This window comes from Ascaphus truei, chromosome 5, assembly GCF_040206685.1.
Source record: "Ascaphus truei isolate aAscTru1 chromosome 5, aAscTru1.hap1, whole genome shotgun sequence".
NCBI classification, from domain to species: Eukaryota; Metazoa; Chordata; class Amphibia; order Anura; family Ascaphidae; genus Ascaphus; species Ascaphus truei.
Genome location: NC_134487.1, coordinates 70,319,477 through 70,341,296, shown reverse-complemented (window position 1 = coordinate 70,341,296; position 21,820 = coordinate 70,319,477). Strand labels below are relative to the sequence as shown.

The 21,820-nt window shown below is 36.9% G+C and overlaps 1 protein-coding gene across 9 annotated transcripts in view; it reads left to right on the top strand.

The window, feature by feature from the left end:
- The window catches only part of MDFIC (MyoD family inhibitor domain containing), an 83,259-nt gene that overhangs the window by 26,219 nt on the left and 35,220 nt on the right, over window positions 1-21,820 (top strand). For 6 of the 9 annotated variants that reach the window (XM_075599992.1, XM_075599989.1, XM_075599991.1 and 3 more), the window contains 2 exons: window positions 7,907-8,032; window positions 16,847-16,903. In XM_075599992.1, the coding sequence (XP_075456107.1) occupies window positions 7,907-8,032; window positions 16,847-16,903 (183 nt within the window). The remainder of the gene's footprint in view (window positions 1-7,906; window positions 8,033-16,846; window positions 16,904-21,820) is intronic. The other 3 variants (XM_075599994.1, XM_075599993.1, XM_075599997.1) reach the window with 1 other exon arrangement.

The following is a 21,820-nucleotide window of genomic DNA, read 5'->3' as shown; positions in this document are numbered from 1 at the left end:
CACACCCACATTTAGCCCCCATTACCTCTTATCTCTTGATAATGTATTTAACTATATGTGGCTGACTTTGACTTGGATGCTATTGACCTGTTTTATGTGCAAGGGAATATTGTTGAATCAATAGAAGAACCTCACACAATTGTAGCAAATTAGAACTTTTTGTGTCTTGCATGTTGGAACATGCCTGCGCTTTGCTATAACATTTGAAAAATAGATCAGGCATCTCAAGTACACTTCTGCTTTTTTGTATTTAGCCGTGTACGGCTTCTATGATCATCTGTAACAATGGACAAGATCAGACTTTGAATAAATGCTTTTTTAAAGTCAGGATTTACGGTAATTACCCCATTGTTAGCAAGACCTTAACTACATGACACACAATCTGCTTAGTGGTTGAAACTGTCAGATACTGTAGCTGACAAGAAAGCAAAATGAAGTTAATGATTATTTTTGATGGAAAACAAATTGTTGAGTCCACGTCAACTATAATTCGGGTGAATTATACAGTAGAAAATGTTTATATTTTAACTGAAATGGAAGTTTAAATATTCACTATTGTTTGACCTCTACAGCAATCTTAATATTGTTTGCCTCTATAATTTATTGTGGGTGTTATTTATCTAATGTATTATATATATTCCACTCTGCTTTTGCCAGTTATATCATAACATAATTTAGCGGGACAATTGTCAGGTACTGACAACATGTTTATATTTAGAGGAGATTAAGGGGGTATCCTTTTTTATTTTATTTTCCTTTTAATATGTGCATCAATACAATCCACACAATCAACACAATAAGTAATTAATTAGCTAAATTGCAGATTGATCTTTTCTCCTGTAATCGATCAGTGAAGTTTACTTCGGGGTTCACTAAATGGCTGTCAGTGCAGCAGAAGAGGCCCAAAGATGGAAAGTGCTGTGGGGAAGATCATGTGATAGGGCAGTCACTTGATACAATTGGTGCACTACTAGAGACACGGCATGGCTCAAAAAGGGGTGTGCCAGAGTCTGTTTCAGAAGAGGAAGGGGATGTGACTTTTTAAATGGTTGCTTTAGAAGCAATAAATGCTCGTTACATTATAATACATTCAAAATATCATTGATTTTTTTTTTTTTAAAGCAGAAGTATTTTCTCAAAGTACAGAACTGATTTATTTTAAATACACACATGTAGATAATTGCTTGGTCTACAGCTTTAATTTGAGAACTCGGCTCATATTTGCGAAAGTGTAATAGCCATTTTTTATGCGCAATAATACAAATTCACTTTAGCCACTAACAAGCGATATTGGCTTCCACACTTTGATAAATATGCATATTAGTTCGTTGATGCCCCTTCTGTACATTTATTCCACTTCAGTGCCTACTGAGTTTATAAAATGTAAGAATTACTTCCTGCTGTGATCCAGCTTCTTAATAAGCAAAATAACTTACATTGGGATTTTTGTTTTGGGATGATGACAGAAGATTTGGATTGGTACATGATCAAAATCTCATGAATGTTTCTGAACAGTTTTTCTTTGTTTGCACACAACTTCCATATTATGTTTCAAGGTCTTCCGTCTACAAAATTAGACCAAAAAGGTGGAGTAAAAGGAATACATTACTTTATATTTATCAATGCAAAACATTCCATTTGTTTTTCTAAATCTGGTGCAGATTTTAGCTCCACTTTTGCCCTGTCTTTATATTGCGGGATGCATTAGTTCCTTGGGGATGATTTATGAAAGTTTCCCGGCTACAAAAGCAGGGCAAAACGTCTACACCAGATCAATCAAGAAAATCCTATTGGTTCCAATATGAATACTGTGCCTTAATAAATATGGTGCAGCCGGGAGACTTTCCTAAATAACCCACCTAGTTGGTAGTAGAGTTTCTCTCCTGACTAGAAGGTAAATATCCAATAGTGATCAATCAGAAGATGCTCAATATTGTTTTACCAGTAGGTGAATAAATGTGTGATATGAAGCATTGACAATGTTTTAGATCCCTAAAGCAGTACTTATTCACTGATATCCGTACACAATATTAGTCGGCACAATCATCAGTCTCGTGCCCTTAAAATCCTTTTTAAAGCCTTTAAGTCAATTATGTATGTTGTTTAAGGGGCTGTGAGATTTCCACCTAGCAGATTTTTGATTGATCTAGCACAGCTCTAGGAACACGCGGTCATACTGCATCTGTAATTCTTTGTGGTTACTTGCATTTAATTATTTGTGGTTAGTAGACTTTCAGACCAGTATCGTACTAAATTCTGTGTGCTAAATTTACTATCCTATGTTAAAACATATCCTACCGTTATCTAAATGAGGCAGTTAATGGTATAATATACTCCACTATTTACATATCTTAGTTTGCTGTGAAATTCTACTACTGTATTTTTCATATGACTTCATAAAATAATTAAAATAAACTAGTCATTCATGGAATACAATACAGTAGATCTAAGTATATAGTATCTAGTTATTAAAGATATCTACAGTAAGTACTGACAGCACTAACGTAATGAAACAGAAAGATTTCTTCTGTCCTTACTGCTTTACTTCCTATCCTTTCATCAGATAGTAACTTTATCAAATTTTCCATTGCAGAAGTATAATTTCAACAAAAGTCCCTGTGTCAACAATGCAAAACATTGAGTTTTTTTCAGCTTCTTGGTATTAAATCAAAATGTTACCTTTATGCAGGCACGTATGCTATCCAAAACATAAAAGTGGAACTTTACCAGTGCAAAGCTATGGCCCAAAAGGCTATATATATTGTTAACCTATCACAGGAGTATATGGTACTGTAGAAATTCACTCCTGTGAAAAACACACCAATTAAGGTTAGAGGAAAGAAGATTTCACCAGCAATAAAGGAAATGGTTCTTTACAATAAGTGCAGTTAAAATGTGGAAGTCATTATCCATGGAGACTTTGATGGCAGGTACAATAGATATCTTCAAAAAAAGGTTGGTCATCTTTTAGAAAGGAAACGTACTGTACACAGGGATATACCAAATAAGTAAACGTGGGAAGGATGTTGATCCAGGGACTAATCTGATTGCCATTATTGGATTCAGGAAGGAATTTATTTTTTCCCTTTAAGAGATATTGTTGGATAGTGATTCACTGGGGGGGTTTGTTTTCCTTCTTTTTGACCAATATACTGTAAATACAAATATAAGATCAGTATCTGCCATCTAAATTTAACATAGGTTGAACTTGATGGACATGTCTTTTTTCAACCTCATCTACTGTGTAACTATGTAATATAACCGTCAAACATACTAGTAACATTTAGACAGTTTTTATAGATCTGCTTGTTCATTATGTTTGAAGCAAGCAAACGTGGGGTTTCTTGGAATTCATAACCCAGCATTAATAGGCTAAAATATTCCCTTTTTGTTTCAAAAGGAGTCACCCCTTTCTAACCATTCAACCTTTTGAGGGATCCGATAAGGAAACACCTCCCTTCCCTTGTGATATCATAACAGGCAGCACTCTGGAGGCTAATCATTAATTACAGATTTTATATATACCTGTATATGGATATGTCTAATTTTTTACTAAAATCCTTATTTTCAGATGATTAGAAGTTTTGAACAATGAATGGGATTTGGTTGAAAATAGACAGTTTACATAAATACTGTCTACTGTAACTTTCAGATGTTCAGACATCCTCTATTTGTTTGCCCGGTTTTCATACAACACTTAACGCTCCTGATTACTAAGCCACAACAATCATAGGAATTGTAGGAACGTTTTCTGTCAACTTTTTGATGTTGAGAACATAAGCATCAGTGGTTCATACCTATAAGCAATTTCTCATCTGCCATTTTCTTATCTCTACCACCAAGATGTTAAAGTAAATCTACAGGGTGTTGGTGTTGTTGTGCAGTGTTGTTTGTTACTGTGGTTACCAATTTTTTCCCCCCATTTTAAATATTTAATTTCCCTGAAACGGTTCAATCAAATTGTGTGGAAATGTGTGGCATGAACAGTGATTCTGCTTATCTGTGCTGCCCACTGTAAGTTCTGCATTTTGTATATTTTGCGGAGAGAAAGGGGAACTTTGTGTTTGGTTTTCGACTTCCCAAAATATAGTTGAATGCCTTTTAGTCATCAGTCTTTTTAATTTAGAATTGTGTAAAGCATAACAATTGGTACAAGAAAATAGGGAGAATCATTTGTGTTTTTGCATTTTCAATGGTTCAATACAGAAAGAATACTGTATGTGGAAGCACATAGGGTTTTGTGTTAAATACCTATATAACATTTTCAGCAAAGGTTGCTTATAATGCCCAGCACTACTAGTGACAATAACATTGGATCAGATTTCGACATATTTATAATGTCAGAACAAAGAGTGCTTCTTAAATATGAGATTGTTTTATACTGTATATCCCTAAGAGGTTTTGCAATGCATGCTGATACATGTAGTATATTGCAATGTGATTACATTTTGTTTTTACTATATAATTCTTTTTTTGTGGTTTGCTTTGGGAGTGTGTTATAGAAATAAAACAAAAAGGGTAGCACTCCAAAATAGTGGTCAAGTGGTTAGTATTTATTCATCCAATGTTTTGGTCCAACACAGAGGACCTTTCTCAAGGTTGAATCATGAGAAAAGTCTGCTGTGTTCGGCTGAAACGTTGGATGAATAAATACTAACCACTTGACCACTATTTTGGAGTGCTACCTTTTGCGCTTCATTTCTCTGGTATTTTACCATTGTGTTTTAGCACCCGCAAGTACGTATGTTACATTTTTGAGTTCACATATACTTCTATATATTTTACACTTCTTTTTGTGGCTCATTGAATCAGGGAATTAGTCATATATAGTAATAGTCCTTTGTATCAAATGTTATCGCTTCAATTCTGTAGCAGTTTAAAACACACAGAACTGAACAGGTTAAACTGAAAATTTACTTTGACTGTACTTCTTCTAAGCACAGTGTTTCATGTTACATATTTTCATTTTGTTTAACAAGAAAACAACTGTTTTGTTGGCAATTGATTTTGAGCTACTTTCTTCATTCTGATGTGGTGAGTTCCAATGTTATGACTCATATGCACAAATCTTCATGACATTTCATTACAGATGCAAAACCTTTCCTGGAACTTTCAGTAACTATTTCTTATGTGTTAACAGTAGTTTCACTATCACACTCATTATGAAGATTCAAACATATTTGCAAATTAAAAAAACGGTTGTACACCAGTAATATTTTCCATGAGAGATCTCATCTTCAAATCACGTTATACATAATATTATTTAAAGTAATAATCTGTTGGTTGACTTTTCATAAAATTGCAGTTCAATTATTCAAAATAAAAACGAAAAATATCAATGTAGGCTTTTTATTTTTGAATCTTTGAACATATACCAGCAAGCATATACTTGCATAGCTATGGCTACTATGTACAGTTGTGTGAAACAGAAAGTACACCCTCTTTGAATTCTATGGTTTTACATATCAGGACATAATAACAATCATCTGTTCCTTAGCAGGTCTTAAAATTAGGTAAATACAACCTCAGATGAACAACAACACATGACATATTACACCGTGTCATGATTTATTTAACAAAAATAAAGCCAAAAGGGAGAAGCCATGTGTGAAAAACTAAGTATACCTTATGATTCAATAGCTTGTAGAACCACCTTTAGCAGCAATAACTTGAAGTACAGTAATCGTTTTCTGTTTGACTTTATCAGTCTCTCACATCGTTGTGGAGGAATGGCCCACTCTTCTTTACAACGTTGCTTCAGTTCATTGAGGTTTGTGGGCATTTGTTTATGCACAGCTCTCTTAAGGTCCAGCCACAGCATTTCAATCGGGTTGTCTGGACTTTGACTGGGCCATTGCAACACCTTGATTCTTTTCTTTTTCAGCCATTCTGTTGTAGATTTGCTTGTGTGCTTGGGATCATTGTCCTAATGCATGACCCAATTTCGGCCAAGCTTTAGCTGTTTGACAGATGTCTCACATTTGACTCTAGAATACTTTGGTATACAGAGGAGTTCATGGTCGATTCAATGACTGCAAGTTTCCCAGGTCCTGTGGCTGCAAAACAAGCCCAAATCATCACCCCTCCACCACTGTGCTTGACAGTTGGTATGAGGTGTTTTTCTGATATGCTGTGTTTGGTTTTCGCCAAACGTGGTGCTGTGCATTATGGCCAAACATGGTGCTGTGCATTATGGCCAAACATCTCCACTTTGGTCTCGTCTGTCCATAGGACATTGTTCCAGAAGTCTTGTGGTTTGTTCAGATGCAACTTTGCAAAACTAAGCCGTGCTGCCATGTTCTTTTTAGAGAGAAGAGGCTTTCTCCTGCCAACCCTTCCAAACGACCATACTTGTTCAGTCTTTTTCTAATTGTACTGTCATGAACTTTAACATTTAACATGCTAATTGAGGCCTGTAGAGTCTGAGATGTAACTCTTGTTTTTTTTGCAATGTCTCTGAGCATTACACGGTCTGACCTTGGGGTGAATTTGCTGGACGTCCACTCTTGGGAAGATTGGCAATTGTCTTGAATGTTTTCCACTTTTGAATAATCTTTCTCACTGTAGAATGATGGACTTTAAATTGTTTGGAGATGGCCTTATAACCCTTCACAGATTGATGGGTAGCAACAATTGCTTCTCTATGATCATTGCTGATGTATTTCCTCCTTGGCATTGTGTTAACACACACCTGAATGCTACAGACCAGCAAACTGCTAAAACTTCGGCTTTTATAGGGGTGGTCACACTTGCTGATGATCAATTAATCAAGGACATTTGATTATCAGCACCTTTCTGCTACTTAGTATCTTAATTCCTATGGAAGCAGTAAGGGTGTACTTAGTTTTTTTATACATAGCTTCTGCATTTTGGCATTATTTTTGTTAATAAATCATGACACGGTGTAATATGTCAAGTGTTGTTGTACATCTGAGGTTGTATTTACCTAATTTTAAGACCTGCTAAGATTGTTATTATGTCCTGATATGCAAAACCATAGAATTCAAAGAGGGTGTACTTTCTTTTTCACACAACTTTATGTATGTATGTCTTTATATAGCGCCATTAATGTACATAGCGCTTCACAGTAGTAATACATGTGACAATCATATAAATAACAAATAATACAAAAAACAGATCATGGGAATAAGTGCTTCAGACATAAAAGTAACATTTTGGAAGAGGAGTCCCTGCTCTGAAGAGCTTACAATCTAATTGGTAGGTAGGAAGAATGTACAGAGACAGTAGGAGGGCATTCTGGTAAGTGCGTCTGCACTGCATTTAGAGATATTTTTTTCAGATGCTGCTTTTAATGCAGCAATCCACACTGCACTTTCATATATACAGATACAGCATACGTTATTACCCCCATTAACACAAAATAATGTGTGCTTCATCTCCTTTACGTTAACTGGAATAATAACAGCTGCAGCCTTCAGAATGTTTACTATACAAGTGACACAATGCAGGTCTAATACGTTTCAATGCTAATGAGCATTGGTTTAGAAATCTGTCTTGACTTGTCCATGCTTTCCAAATTATTTGCTAATATTCATCACAAACCTGAAGAATCCTGCAATGTTAGCTGTTAAAATGCTTTAGAATGGTTTGTCTGTTATTTTGACATTGTAAGCACATTTTACATGTGATCAGAATATGCTGCTTTCAGACTTTGAAAACCACATTGCAGAAAATGGCAGAATGTTGAAATTCCAAATATGAAAAAAAAATCACTGATAAGTATATTTCATAACACGTCGATTTTTTTTTGTTTCACAAGAAAACGATTACTTTCAATGACTTGCAAATTCCAGATGACTGTCATGTTAGAAAGTTGTTTTCAGTAGGGGAATGGTGTCTTACCACACAATATTAACACTAACTTGTTTTTTTGCCTTTGCTCCAGAAAAATGTGAAAAAAGAAATATGGCTGTAGAAGACACAACACCATCTTTTGAGAACAAAAGTGTGCAAACAGACTTAGAAGGCAGATCCATTTTGGGAGATTGCAGTAATGATGCTCCTATCAAAAGTAAGCTTTTACACACGTTCAGTCTTTCACTATAGTGTTTGAAGCAACACATGTACTTAAACATATTTCACACTGTATAGAAACATATATTTATTTTAACCTCTGAAGCTCTTTTTAGTTATAAAGGCATTCACACATTTCTGAATGTATCTTTTCTTATTTTCCTGTAGAGATGCTTTTTCTGTGATATAAATGCTGCCATTGTACTTTACATGAGTGTTGGGGAGGGATAGAAGTTGGGCAATGCAACAAGAACATCATGTGGGTATGGTGTATCAACGTAAAGAAACTCTAACTGCCTTTCTTTTCATGCATTGCTCTTATTTTTTTCTTACATTTGTGTCAAATGTAAGAGAGTCTTTTCTATATGACACAAATTGTTTGCCAGAGAAGTTTGCAAAATTTTAAACTTGGCAGATTTGTTTGACACAAATACAGTACAAGTTACAAAAGGGACACTGAGAGATACAGATCGTAAATAAAAAGCATGGAAAGATCTTTAGATAACCAAACTGTTCCTATAAATAAAATGTTCTTTGTTGTTGCTTGCACTCTATAAATTAACCTTTTTGCTGCCAAGGGGACTTGCCACCTGCTACCGTTGATACCTGCTTAACCATGATTCCTGCTTAACCATGATTCCTGCAATAGACTTTCTATGTACCTATGCACCAATATATTGTTTATTTCGGCACAAGTTGAGCTTTCCATTGGTACTTTTCTTGGAAGCATTGCATATTATGTGACATTATTTATTATTATAATTAAGGGGGGGGATTACATATTTATTATTGTCCCAGATATCTCTAACAATTTCAACCTTTTCATAAAGAAGATCTTTGAGAGTTTAAATAATCTTTTCCGTCCCTGCAAAACATCTTGCTTGGTCCTGTGTCTGTTCCAGTTCACAGAATCCTGTGTAGAATGTCGTGTCTGACATCACACACAGTCAGATTACCAGGCACGCTGCCCCTCTCATGAGTCGATTGAATGGCCACAATCAAGTACTTCTCTCTCACAGGATCAATGAGCAGTTCAATTCCACTTTGGCCAGACCATAGGCCAACTGGACAAGAAACCCTATGCATTTTGTAGAAACCTGGCTACTTCATCACCAAGGTTGTTATGAAACACGTAGGGGGTTCTTGTCCAGTTAGCCATTTGACCTCTGTGAAGGAACAATCCTTGGGCCTGTATTCTGGCCAAAGCGGAATTTAACTGCTCATTGATCCTGTGAGAGAGGAGTACCTGATTGCAGCTGTTTAATCGACTGTGCATTATGAGACGGACGGCACGCTTGGTAATCTACAGTATGTGTGATGTCAGATGCAACATTCTGCACAAGATTCTATGAACTGGAGCAGACAAAGGACCAAGCAAGACTTTTTCCAGAGGACAGCAAAGATCCAAGTTATTTCAACTCAACAACGTGAATATTCTATGGTCGTTTGCGAGTGTGATAGCTCTAGTTTTATATGCTGATTTTCTTACATTGCTGTTTATTAATCATATTCATTGTGACGGAGGTCCAACTGAACCTTTTTAAAGAAGCAGCACTTTTGGAACACTTGTTGTTTTTATATTTTATTATTAATCGGTACTCTTGAAATGTTTGTCCTATAGAGTGTTGTCTGATGTATAGTATTAAATTTAATTTCTACAGTATAGACACATTCACTTTTGGAAATTATACCTGTATCATAAAATTCTTAATTCCAATTGGTTAATTCATCAATATTAGAAGTTTTTTGCTCACTTAGTTTAGTGTTTAATTAGTGTTTTCAGTAATACAGTGTACCAGATTTGTATAGGTTTACATACTATTTTAGCTAACAAAAGTAAGACTGTATAAAGAAATAAATGCACCCCATCATTGTCAAGGCAAAACGTCCCCTTAGTATAAACTCCCATGAAAGTATATATTGTCGGAAGGTCAAACTACAAGGAATGTAGACATAAGAATCTTTGTTTAAAACTTGTCAAGACAAAACACCCCAATGACATGAAAATACCCCCACCAAAGTATAGACTTTCTGAAAGTACACAAACAAGGAAGCGCAGACATGGGTAATTTGTCTTTCTTCAAAATAATGTTTTTCTAGGATTTACCTTTTCATTGTAAAGGGTAGTTGTTACCTATGGGACAAATATATGATTTTCAAATGTTTGTAATACAATTTTTATACCGTGATGTCGGTGTCAGTGTTGTAGTGTACCCTATCAGACCATACAGCATAGCAAAATATTAATTTTACAATTTAGATTTTCTATAAAAGTATACAATTAGATGAATTCTAGGATGGGTTTAAACCGGCATATAAAAGAGAATGTGTTGATTTGTCCCTTTCTACAACAGATAACATTAACTTTTTCTGTGATGCTTCTACACCAGGGTAAGGGTGCATTTTGATGCCACTTGCCTAGCACAGTTTTATTCTTACAAATATCGGGGTACACTTTGACACATAATAAAAGCAGCACACACAGCCCCCAGAGGAAGTGGGGTACACTCCTGCCTTTGATCTTTTTGATTACCCTCACAATTAGAGACTTATGATAATCACAACAAAGGCGTAACCCCCTCCTACAGCACATATCATGCTTAGTGCAGTGTGAAGGGGAACATGAGGGTTAATCAGAAACGCGATTTTGGGGATCACCCTAGTAATAACATCACCTTGATCTTCACAGGGGGTGAGAATGGTGTTGCCCCTCATTTTATACAGTGGATTGGTTATGCTCCATAATCACCTCTTGTAATGAACAGTGAAATGTGATTACTGAAATAACCCCTTTAATCCAAACAAAGCAGAAGACACTTGATTTTGGGGGGTGCAGAACTTCAAACATTAAAAACAAACAGGCATTTAAATCGAAAATAAACAATAAAATACAATGGAACACGACGTTGAGGGGAATCGCAACCCCCTGCCAATCAGATTTTGTTCAGATGGGGAAATGCCCCACAATGACTTTACACAGGTGCACACGCTCCCTGTCTCCCTCACATATGTACAGGGTACACACACTTTTTAAATAGAACAAGCGCAGGTCACGTTTAGATCTTAGATAACTTCTAATCAAGGAAAGAATGCAGCAGCAATTCCAAACATTTTTATGATCAGAGCTGAATTCTTCTTGTGTATGTTTGTGATATTTCACTAAATATGAGGATTTAAAAATGAGGTCTATACAGTAATCAGAATGAAAAAAAAAAACACAGAAACAAATAGGATGTCTATCGCTTCACATTGCAAAGCTAGTATATCCATCCTCAACCAAAAGGTTGAAACATCTCTCTGTGAGTGGGTTTACTGGCTATGCATTTCTTTAACCCAAGTTGTGTTGATTAAGTTGTATAATACTTCCGGCATATGATTATAGGGGTCCATATTAAAATGGACAAGAAGCAAAAGGTGACACTGTGCTCATTTGCATGTTATTTCCCAGAATCCCTGGTTGCAGAGTAACATTATATAGTAAGAGATAATGGTGAAAAGCAGAGTTGCAGAACTGTCCAAAACATGTCAATGTGATCACAAGTGGTATTTTCATTTGCTATATGGAATAGGTTTTTTATTTTTTTTAGTGGTATATTTCACCTTTAGATTACTGTTAGTGCCTCTATTACAATGCTTATTTGGAAGCTGCTTACATTGTGCAGTGCTGAGCATGACCCTACAGACCTACATCACTGAAGGGAGGAAAACTCAATATGAACCTTTAGTTTAAAACGTACAGTATGTGTGTATACCTGTATTTATATATCACCACCCATGTACAATGTTCATAGCAGTAATACACGTGAAATAATAATAATAATAACAATATAACACATCACAGGATTAAGCGCTTACGACATAACAGTAACATTAGTAAAAGGAGTCTCTGCGCCGCAGAGCTTACAATCTAAGTGTGGAAAGTAGGGAGAATTTACAGAGACAGTAGGAGGATGTTCTAGTAAGTGCGTCGCACAGGGTCAAGGTCAATGCATATGAGATGTATAGTATCCGCCAATGGAGCTACATATATGCATTGTTAAAGAGGTGTGTTTTAAGATTGGTGGAGAGAGAGTGTGTCAGTCTGATATTGAAGGGAAGGGCATTTCAGAGTTGTGGGGCCGTGAGTGAGAGGTTATAGGCGGGAGAGGACTTTATATACAAATGGGTAGACAGAAGACATTCTTTAACGCAAGAGTCAGACAGGTGTATGGCACGAAATTAGGGCTGAGATTTATCGAGACGCTGAGTAGTGTATAGCCTTAAAAGTGAAGAGGAGAATTTTGTATGTAATACGGGATTTAATTGGAAGTAAGAAGAGGGATTTCAGCAGGAGAAGCGCTGAGACCGATTTAGGAGAGAATAAAGTGATTCTAGCAGCAGCGTTTATTACAGAATGTAGGGGAGACAGGTAAGAAGTAGGAAAGCCATACATTAGAAGGTTACAATAGTCGAGACAGGAGTGAATGAGGGCCTGTGTTAGAGTTTCAGAAGTAGAGCGACAGAGAAAAGGGTGTATCTTTGCAGTTACTGATGCAACAATGACATGTTTTAGCTACATTGCTTATACAAGCATTTTATTATTATGTCTCATAATAAAAGGAGTTTGCATTAGAATTTCAAATATATTTACAACAATAAATATATATGGACAGATGTGCTTTCAACTAAAATAGTTTTTCACAAAGTCTTAACTAAGAATGTGCTGTAGTGCAGGGGTGCGCAAACTGGGGGTCGCAACATTTTCGGGGGGGGGGGGCGATCTCCCCCAAGGCATTTAAATTAAATGCCGGGGGACCGCGCAAGGCCTCTATACAGATGCAGCGGATGTTATTCGAACACTTCACGCGGTGTATACCTTGGAATATCCATGTGATGGCGCGCAATTTCTTCCAGCCGTACCGCCTTTAGACGCGAGTGCAGAAAATTGCATTTTAGCGTTCTGGTTTATAAACACCTGAAATTGATACAGTAGCATAGTACAGTACACATTACATTTCGTTCATTTCATTGCATTTAATTGCACACAATCCATGAAATTCAAATATAGCAACCGTGATAAACACGTGTGCCTGGGGCAATTGGCCGCATTAATGCCACGTGCGCACACGAAAACGGCTCCGTGATTTGTCGAACAACGGCCGCTGCATCTGTAACACACTTACTTTACTTTCCAGCGACGCGCCGTCATGGTAACCGGCGTCAAATGATGCCGTGGGGTCACGTTGCCATGGTAACATAAACCCACATGTCATTTGACGCCGGGGTCGCGCAGGGGGGGAGTGTGAGCCACAGAGGAGAGCAGACAGGGGAAAAGTTTGCGCACCACTGCTGTAGTATGCTGTGCTCCCAAAATTATATATTTATTTCTTTTTCTCAGGTCAATTCCTTTTATAAAAGTAAAAAGTGAAAAAGTCTGCGCTACTAATTTATATATTTTTAAGTAAATAAAATGAACCTTCAACCATAACAGTTAAAAATAACTAATAAGTGATGACTCGGTGTATCATATAATATAATAATTACAGTGATATATCAGTGAATACTAAATATATAACCATAAACTGAATCATGATAGTAAAATAAAGAAAAAACCTTATTAATAATAGTCTGCTGCTGTGGTGCTTCAGATGGCTCAGCATCCGATATGACTAGTAAAGGAAAAAAAGAGCAAACAGCGCACAACTCATAGCATAATCATTTAAAATTATATTGAAATAAGGTGAAGGTGGTGTGGTTTTTGTAGGTGCATTTATCAGGCAATACATGAATTTCGGCACATGTTACCAACTGGAGCCAGCGTTCACACAGGTTCCTTCTCCAAAAGACAGCGGGATCCAGCATCCACCATTGATCAGGAAAACCCGTCAGTCACAGGCACCGTCTTTGATTCCCGACACGGTCTCAGTTCCGGATACAGGTCCCAGCTGTATGTAGAGTGCACTGCCTGGCAGCCGCTTGGATCTTTGTCCCCTCAGGTCTCTTTGCTAAAGTTCAGCGCTGTTTACTCGCTCCTGCACAGAATTTCCTGTGGTCGTCCGATAGACGTCACTCAACCCACGTCATTGAGTGCTCGTCAGATGTATTCGGGGACGGAGTAAATGAAACAAAGTAACACTGTCTCCAATCTCTTTACAAGAGTTCAAACGTGCTCACATGTAGATAGAGGTGTTTACCTCATAAAACACAAATTCTACGCGTTTCGTTACAAACTTCTTCAGGGCGTATATACCCTTAAAGCAACAATCAAGATTTTGTTTAAAAAAAAATATATATATATAATTTTTTTTAAACAAAATCTTGATTGTTGCTTTAAGGGTATATAACCCTGAAGAAGTTTGTAACGAAACGCGTAGGATTTGTGTTTTATGAGATAAACACCTCTATCTACATGTGAGCACGTTTGAACTCTTGTAAAGAGATTGGAGACAGTGTTACTTTGTTTCATTTACGCCGTCCCCGAATACATCTGACGAGCACTCAATGACGTGGGTTGAGTGACGTCTATACATATATACAGTGTTCGACAAACCTATACATTTGCTCGCCCCAGGCGAGTGGATTTAACATCGTGGCGAGCTCCTATTGGCCCAAGCAGCACACGTGTGGTACTAGGTGGCGAGTAGATTTTTTTGGTGATTTGTCAACCACTGTATATATATATATATATAGCAACTGTAAATATTACTGTATGTTCATTTGCATGTCTTAGACAGGTCTGCAACCCTGTCTTTCTCCATTGTCACCCAGCATACAGCACTTCCACTGCAGCAAGGGATTCTGGGAAATGACATGCAAATGAGCACTCAGTGCCACCTTTTGTCTCAAGCTCGTATTACACAAGCCAATCCTCAAGCCAATGCATGCTGTTTTAAACACAGCTTTTAAACAGAGGCTGGGATGAGATGCAAAGCCATTGGACCTATATATATATATATATATATATTTAAATGTACCTGAATTGCTGCTTTAAAGATTGTGTAGGTAGTAACTATTCCAATTGCACAGCATGACAAAAATATCCTTTATTTTTTTTTAACTGGAACTGTATTTGGACCCTCTAGGTTTGCATGCAATATGATACCAGCCTTTAGCTTTCATACTCAAAATGTTTCCAGCTGTAGATGGGTTTCAGTTATTTTTTTCTACAGCTGTTTCAGTGTAACATTTTACTTAGAATCTGAAAACAAACATGTCCAGCACATGCTCAGTGGGCAACCTTCAGTGGGAACTAGCATGGAAAGGTTTCAGGTTTCAGTGCTGCAATTTACAAATCTACTTTGGTGCGCCCACTGGACTCCCACAAATGTAAAAATGTGGACAACCATACTTACTGTAATTTATCCCTTTCCAAAACTGGGTAGTTTTACTTTGAATTTCCATTAGCCAGGCTTATCTGCGCTAGAGGCTTAACCCCTTCCAGTTCCGGGAGGAACCTGTGGAGGAGGAGTCTGGAGTTTATACAGTTCATTGGGAGTACAATTAGTAGCACAAAATGACACACTGAAGCTGCCTAGTGTTTAAAGGTGCAAAAAAGTTAATATTAGCTAGATATAGTCCGTGTTATACTGTAGCACACAATATAGAGTAAACCATGTCCAAATGACTCATTAAATGCTTTCAAATAGACTGTATACTGTATGCATATTTTTCAGAGGCTTTACCAAGGTTGTGGTGAGTCATGGGAGTAAGTTTACAGTAATTTAGTCTACTCTGTGGCAAATCTGATTTTACTTTAAAACATAACAGCTCTAACAGCTACAAACAACTTTGGCAGCTTTCTTTTGAATCTCTCACTTTTTTTTTTACTATTCAAGCCTTTTCAAAATAGGGTTTAAATAGATTTATTTTTGGCGGGTGTACATATACATTCTGCAGTGCTTTGTAATATCTCATTATACATTTGACCAACAGATGATTTGTTTCTTAGATACATTAAACTTAAAATGGTTAAAAAATAGGCAATGCATAGTTCTACCTAGTAGATATTATGTGGTATTGTCACAGCCACAATTCTTTGCAGTGTTTTGATTTTTTTTTTACTGTGTTGACAGTAAAAAAATTAGGGCCAATGCTCCTGCAACCGCCCTCCTTTTCTGCAAATATCATAAAATGTGCATGTGAATGTATAGACGTTCGATTCGCCCAGAAGTTCTGTACTCGGGGGAAAGAGAGTATGGGGAAGTGGGAGACAAGGGAAGAGATCATATTTTACTTGAGTTCCAAGTTTTTTTTAATTTATAGATCTATATTTATATATACAGTATATATATATATACCCTCAACAAACTCCCCTTCAAACACATGAAGAGACTCTTGTGCACAAAAAAAGAGCCCACCTGAGGTACCTGATAAAAATATGCTAATGGAGTCATTGAAATATGCTTGGCATATCTCCCAGGTATCTCAGGTGTGCTCATTCTTGTGCACAGGTGTCTCTCCATATGTTACTCTCATAAAATAGGTCTCTCTCTCGTATCAGGGTCTGGAACATCTTGGTGAATCAAATGCCACAACATTCCCAATCAAATTAGGTGGTGACCACTGGTATTGCACATACTCGAGCAAAGGGAGGCGAAAATCACTTTTTAGGAGCAAGCCGCAAAGAAATGCCACATTCTCGCTGTTTACGGAAGCAAATAATAAGCAAGTGGAAATGTTTACTTCAGCAAAATTGTCATGAATTTTTTGTTTCTTTAAAAAATGTACTTGTTGCTTTTTATTTAAAAAAAATAAACACAATTGCAGTTACACATTTTCAGTTTAATTATTGAAAAATGAACAGTTACAATTGTGGATTTTCCTTGCCATACAGTACCTAGAAAGATTGACGATAACCGTAAACTGGCAGAAAAGACCAAAATATTAAAATGTAAGTGTTATTTTTTTACATTTTTAAGCTCTGTGCAAGAAGCTCTATGCATATTAGTTCTTAGTCACATACCCATACATATCACAGCTAATATCATACGTTATTTTAAATGTCACATACAATTCCTTTTTGGCACCAAGCCCCAAGCCTTAATCAAATTAGAGTTCTTCAGGCAATTTGTAATCCAATTCCCAAAGAGACATGGCCCATACAGTCAGAGCATAATCATTTGTCTTGTATTCTTCTGAATATCAAGAGTGTAGAGATATGTGTAGAGAAGAGGGCAGGCTCATCAATGTAGCATATAGAATCAGTACTGTGGTGCAGGAAAATATAGAAAAATACTGTCTCATGATCTGTTTTTTGATCATTTTTATGTCAATATTACCCATTTAGATCACTCTGGATTCACAAGGATCTACATCTTAAAGCATCTTATACTTCAAAATTGAGGCCAAATTGGTATATTGTACGTAAACGGTAACAAATTATTAGGGACAGCAAATGATGTTGTAAGCAGATCCTTTTTCTGTAATAAATCTAATGCAGTTCTTTTATACCATTATTATTAGTCCAGTTTGAGAGCTACTCAACTTTAATTAGTAAAAACCATAAGGCTTTGAAAGGGATATTGGGACAATATCATATTTCAGCAATTACAATGGATTGAAGGTTTGAAGCGCTAGCAAGTACAGTACATACTTTAAGGACCAACAATGGGCGCTTTTAGTTTAATACTCTCAAAACCATCACGTTTCAACCATATAAACTCAAATTTATGTTGCTAAATATTGTTAGTAGGGGGGGAAATTAACTATACATACTACTTATTTGTTATAAATACAGGCTGGGAATTTTGAGTATAATAGTGATAATAAAGTTCACACTATACAGTGTGTGGCAGATACCAAGACCGCTTAAAACATGTAGCATAAGTGCAGGAGTAACTTATTGACCCAAGACCTTACAACTTCTTTGGAAATAAGACTGTCTGGAGCTTTATTAATGGTGCACATTTGCTGAGACTGACCATTAAAATGCCTTGCAAATGGGCAACTATTTACAATATGATACCATTTTTATTAGTGTAATGGAATTATAATTCTAAATCAGTAGAGGAAGGTGCTGCACACATGTCACATTAGATTTTGTGATGTAATTTGTTTGACTCTATACAGTATTTTTTTATACTCCAGATTTTGTATTTTTAGCAATGTAAAGAAAGCTTACACATCTTTCTGCTTGTCTTTTTGACAGACACTGTTGTTATGTTCTAAAGTTGTCCTTTTCCCTGTCTATTTCATTTGGAAGGAGTGAATTCATGAATTCTGGTGAAAATTGATGGTCATTATAATTCGAGTGTCAGTCTGCAGTTAAAACTAAAGTCTAAGAAGGGTATTTTTTAAAAACAGTTTACAATAATGTGAGAAGTTCTCATTATTAATACGCATTACTAGTAAAAAAAAAGTGTATGTATGTATATATATATACATGGGTAAAAGGGGACGATAGACAGCACTCTGATGGTGTTAAATATATGCAATTGCAGGGTGCACGGAACAAAAGGGGACCCTTATTCCCCTGTATCGTACTAACAAATCTACGTAAGTACCAGCACTCACTGTCTAATAGCTAAATGATGAAAACAGTTGTAATGCAGAATAAACATTTTATAATAAAATGAACCAGAAATAAATCAAATGTGTTTGCAGAAACCAGTATCATAAATGGGCATGTCACAAAGTGAGGTGTGGGGGGGGGGGGAAAGGAAAAGGGGAAAAAACATGAAACACAAGGAATATACACAAAAAACGGAGAACGGAAAGTATGCTAGGGGGGCGACGTTTCGAGGGACTACCTCTTCATCTGGCCCATTCCCCCTGGTCCAAACGGACCGAGAGGTACTTCCCTAACCTCCCTTCCCCTATACCTGGTCAAATCAGACACCCCTGAAAATAGATAGCAAACATATAGTGTAGGCTAAATACAGCTAAACAGCTAATATCAGGGCAGCAAGAATCCACTAATGGTACAGTAAAAGCTGAACACAGCTTGCAAGAAAGCAGCTTGCAAATGAGCACCAGGAGTCCACACAGTCAGTGAAAGGTTAATGAGAAAAGTAAATGAAGTGATCAAACCCTCAGTGGCTCTGCTCCTTCAGCTGCTCTTGTGGAGTGCTGAGGGATGAGATAGCAGTCTCAGCTGCTATATGTAGTAGCTCTGGCCGCCGCTCCGCAGTGACATGCCCATTTATGATACTGGTTTCTGCAAACGCATTTGATTTATTTCTGGTTCATTTTATATATATACATATACAGTCATGTGAAAAAGAAAGTACACCCTCTTTGAATTCCATGGTTTTACATATCAGGACATAATAACAATCATCTGTTCCTTAGCAGGTCTTAAAATTAGGTAAATACAACCTCAGATGAACAACAACACATGACATATTACACCGTGTCATGATTTATTTAACAAAAATAAAGCCAAAAAGGAGAAGCCATGTGTGAAAAACTAAGTACACCTAATGATTCAATAGCTTGTAGAACCACCTTTAGCAGCAATAACTTGAAGTAATTGTTTTCTGTATGACTTTATCAGTCTCTCACATCATTGTGGAGGAATTTTGGCCCACTCTTCTTTAAAACGTTGCTTCAGTCCATTGAGGTTTGTGGGCATTTGTTTATGCACAGCTCTCTTAAGGTCCAGCCACAGCATTTCAATCGGGTTGAGGTCTGGACTTTGACTGGGCCATTGCAACACCTTCTTTTTCAGCCGTTCTGTTGTAGATTTGATGGTGTGCTTGGGATCATTGTCCTATTGCATGACCCAATTTCGGCCAAGCTTTAGCTGTCAGACAGATGACATCACATTTGACTCTAGAATACTTTGGTAAACAGAGGAGTTCATGGTCAACTCAATGACTGCAAGGTTCCCAGGTCCTGTGACTTCAAAACAAGCCCAAATCATCACCCCTCCACCACCGTGCTTGACAGTTGGTATGAGGTATTTGTGCTGATATGCTGTGTTTTGGTTTTCACCAATTGTGGCGCTGTGCATTATGGCCAACCATCTCCACTTTTGTCTCGTCCGTCCAAAGGACATTGTTCCAGAAGTCTTGTGGTTTGTTCAGATGCAACTTTGCAAAACTAAGCCGTGCTGCCAAGTTCTTTTTAGAGAGAAGAGGCTTTCTCCTGCAACTCTTCCAAACAAACCATACTTGTTCAGTCTTTTTCTAATTGTACTGTCATGAACTTTAACATTTAACATGCTATCTGAGGCCTGTAGAGTCTGAGATGTAACTCTTGTTTTTTTTGCAATTTCTCTGAGCATTGCACGGTCTGACCTTGGGGTGAATTTGCTGGGACGTCCACTCCCGGGAAGATTGGCAACTGTCTGGAATGTTTTCCACTTTTGAATAATCTTTCTCACTGTAGAATGATGGACATTAAATTGTTTGGAAATTGCCTTTTAACCCTTCTCAGATTGATGGGCAACAACAATTGCTTCTCTAAGATCATTGCTGATGTCTTTCCTCCTTGGCATTGTGTTAACACACACCTGAATGCTCCAGACCAGATAACTGCTAAAACGTTGGCTTTTATAGAGGTGGTCACACTTGCTCATGATCAGTTAATCAAGGGCATTTGATTAGCAGCCCCTGCCTGCTACTTAGCATCTTCATTGATATGGAGCAGTAAGGGTGTACTTAGTTTTTCACACATAGCTTCTCCATTTTGGCTTTATTTTTGTTAAATAAATCATGACACGGTATAATATGTCAAGTGTTGTTGTTCATCTGAGGTTGTATTTACCTAATTTTTAGACCTGCTAAGGAACAGATGATTGTTATTATGTCCTGATATGTAAAACCATGGAATTCAAAGAGGGTGTACTTTCTTTTTCACATGACTGTATATATATACCATCTGTCATGCTCTGTATCACCTCCAACCTTTTCGCTGCCCATTCATGTTTTACAATATATTTAAAGAAAAGCTCTTAGGGGCCTATTCTATGAGCCTTCATAAAAACAATCGCTGGGCAGGTAATGCCGCCATTTTTTGGAGCGTTGCTATCAAGATATTCAGAAAGCCTTGATTACCTGTGATAGCAAAATGTAAAAAAAAAAAAAAAAAAGGATGTGTCATCACGTTAGGGAATGATGTCACATCTTTTAAACTAATGTAACATACCACATGGTACAGGAACCAATGGGATTGTCTTCAATCCCATTGTCTGTAATACCATGTAATATGAGACGTGTGGTTTTAAGGATGTGACGTACCTCCATTGGAGATGATGTCACATCCTAAAAAAAAAAAAAAAGGCACATGATACATAAACCTAAACATGATACAGCATCCAATTGGACCCTAAAATGTGATGTCACAGGCCCTATATAAGGCCTGTTCCGTCTCATTTTAGCAGAAGATCTCGATGAGGCAACATTCGTTTGGATTTACCATGGGGTTGGATTGAAACAAGAAGATAGAACAGAAGAAGAAAGAAGATGAAAGAGAAGATTTATTTTTTTTAACTGATGCTGATTTTCAAGGTGGATGGAGTTGGATTGCGGGTGATGACGTCGCGGGTCAAGAGCTTGCAGATACGCCGGGATTTGGAGGGTGAAGACTTCTAAAGGTAAGATAAATATTGAATGGATGTAATTGTCTTTTTTCAGGTTTTTTGATTGCATTTATTTATTTTTATATTTTTATGTTTTTTCTTCCCCATTGACTGATAATGTCAATGTCAATCTGTGCCCAGGGTACAGAAAAATACAGTAACAGGCAATGCATTTTTTGGCAAATGCTTGTTTTCAATTGATTGTTATTTTTTCTATTTCTGTTTATTGTTTGGATTAAATTGTTTGGAATTTGGATGGCTTGTTTTTAGTACAATTTGGGATTG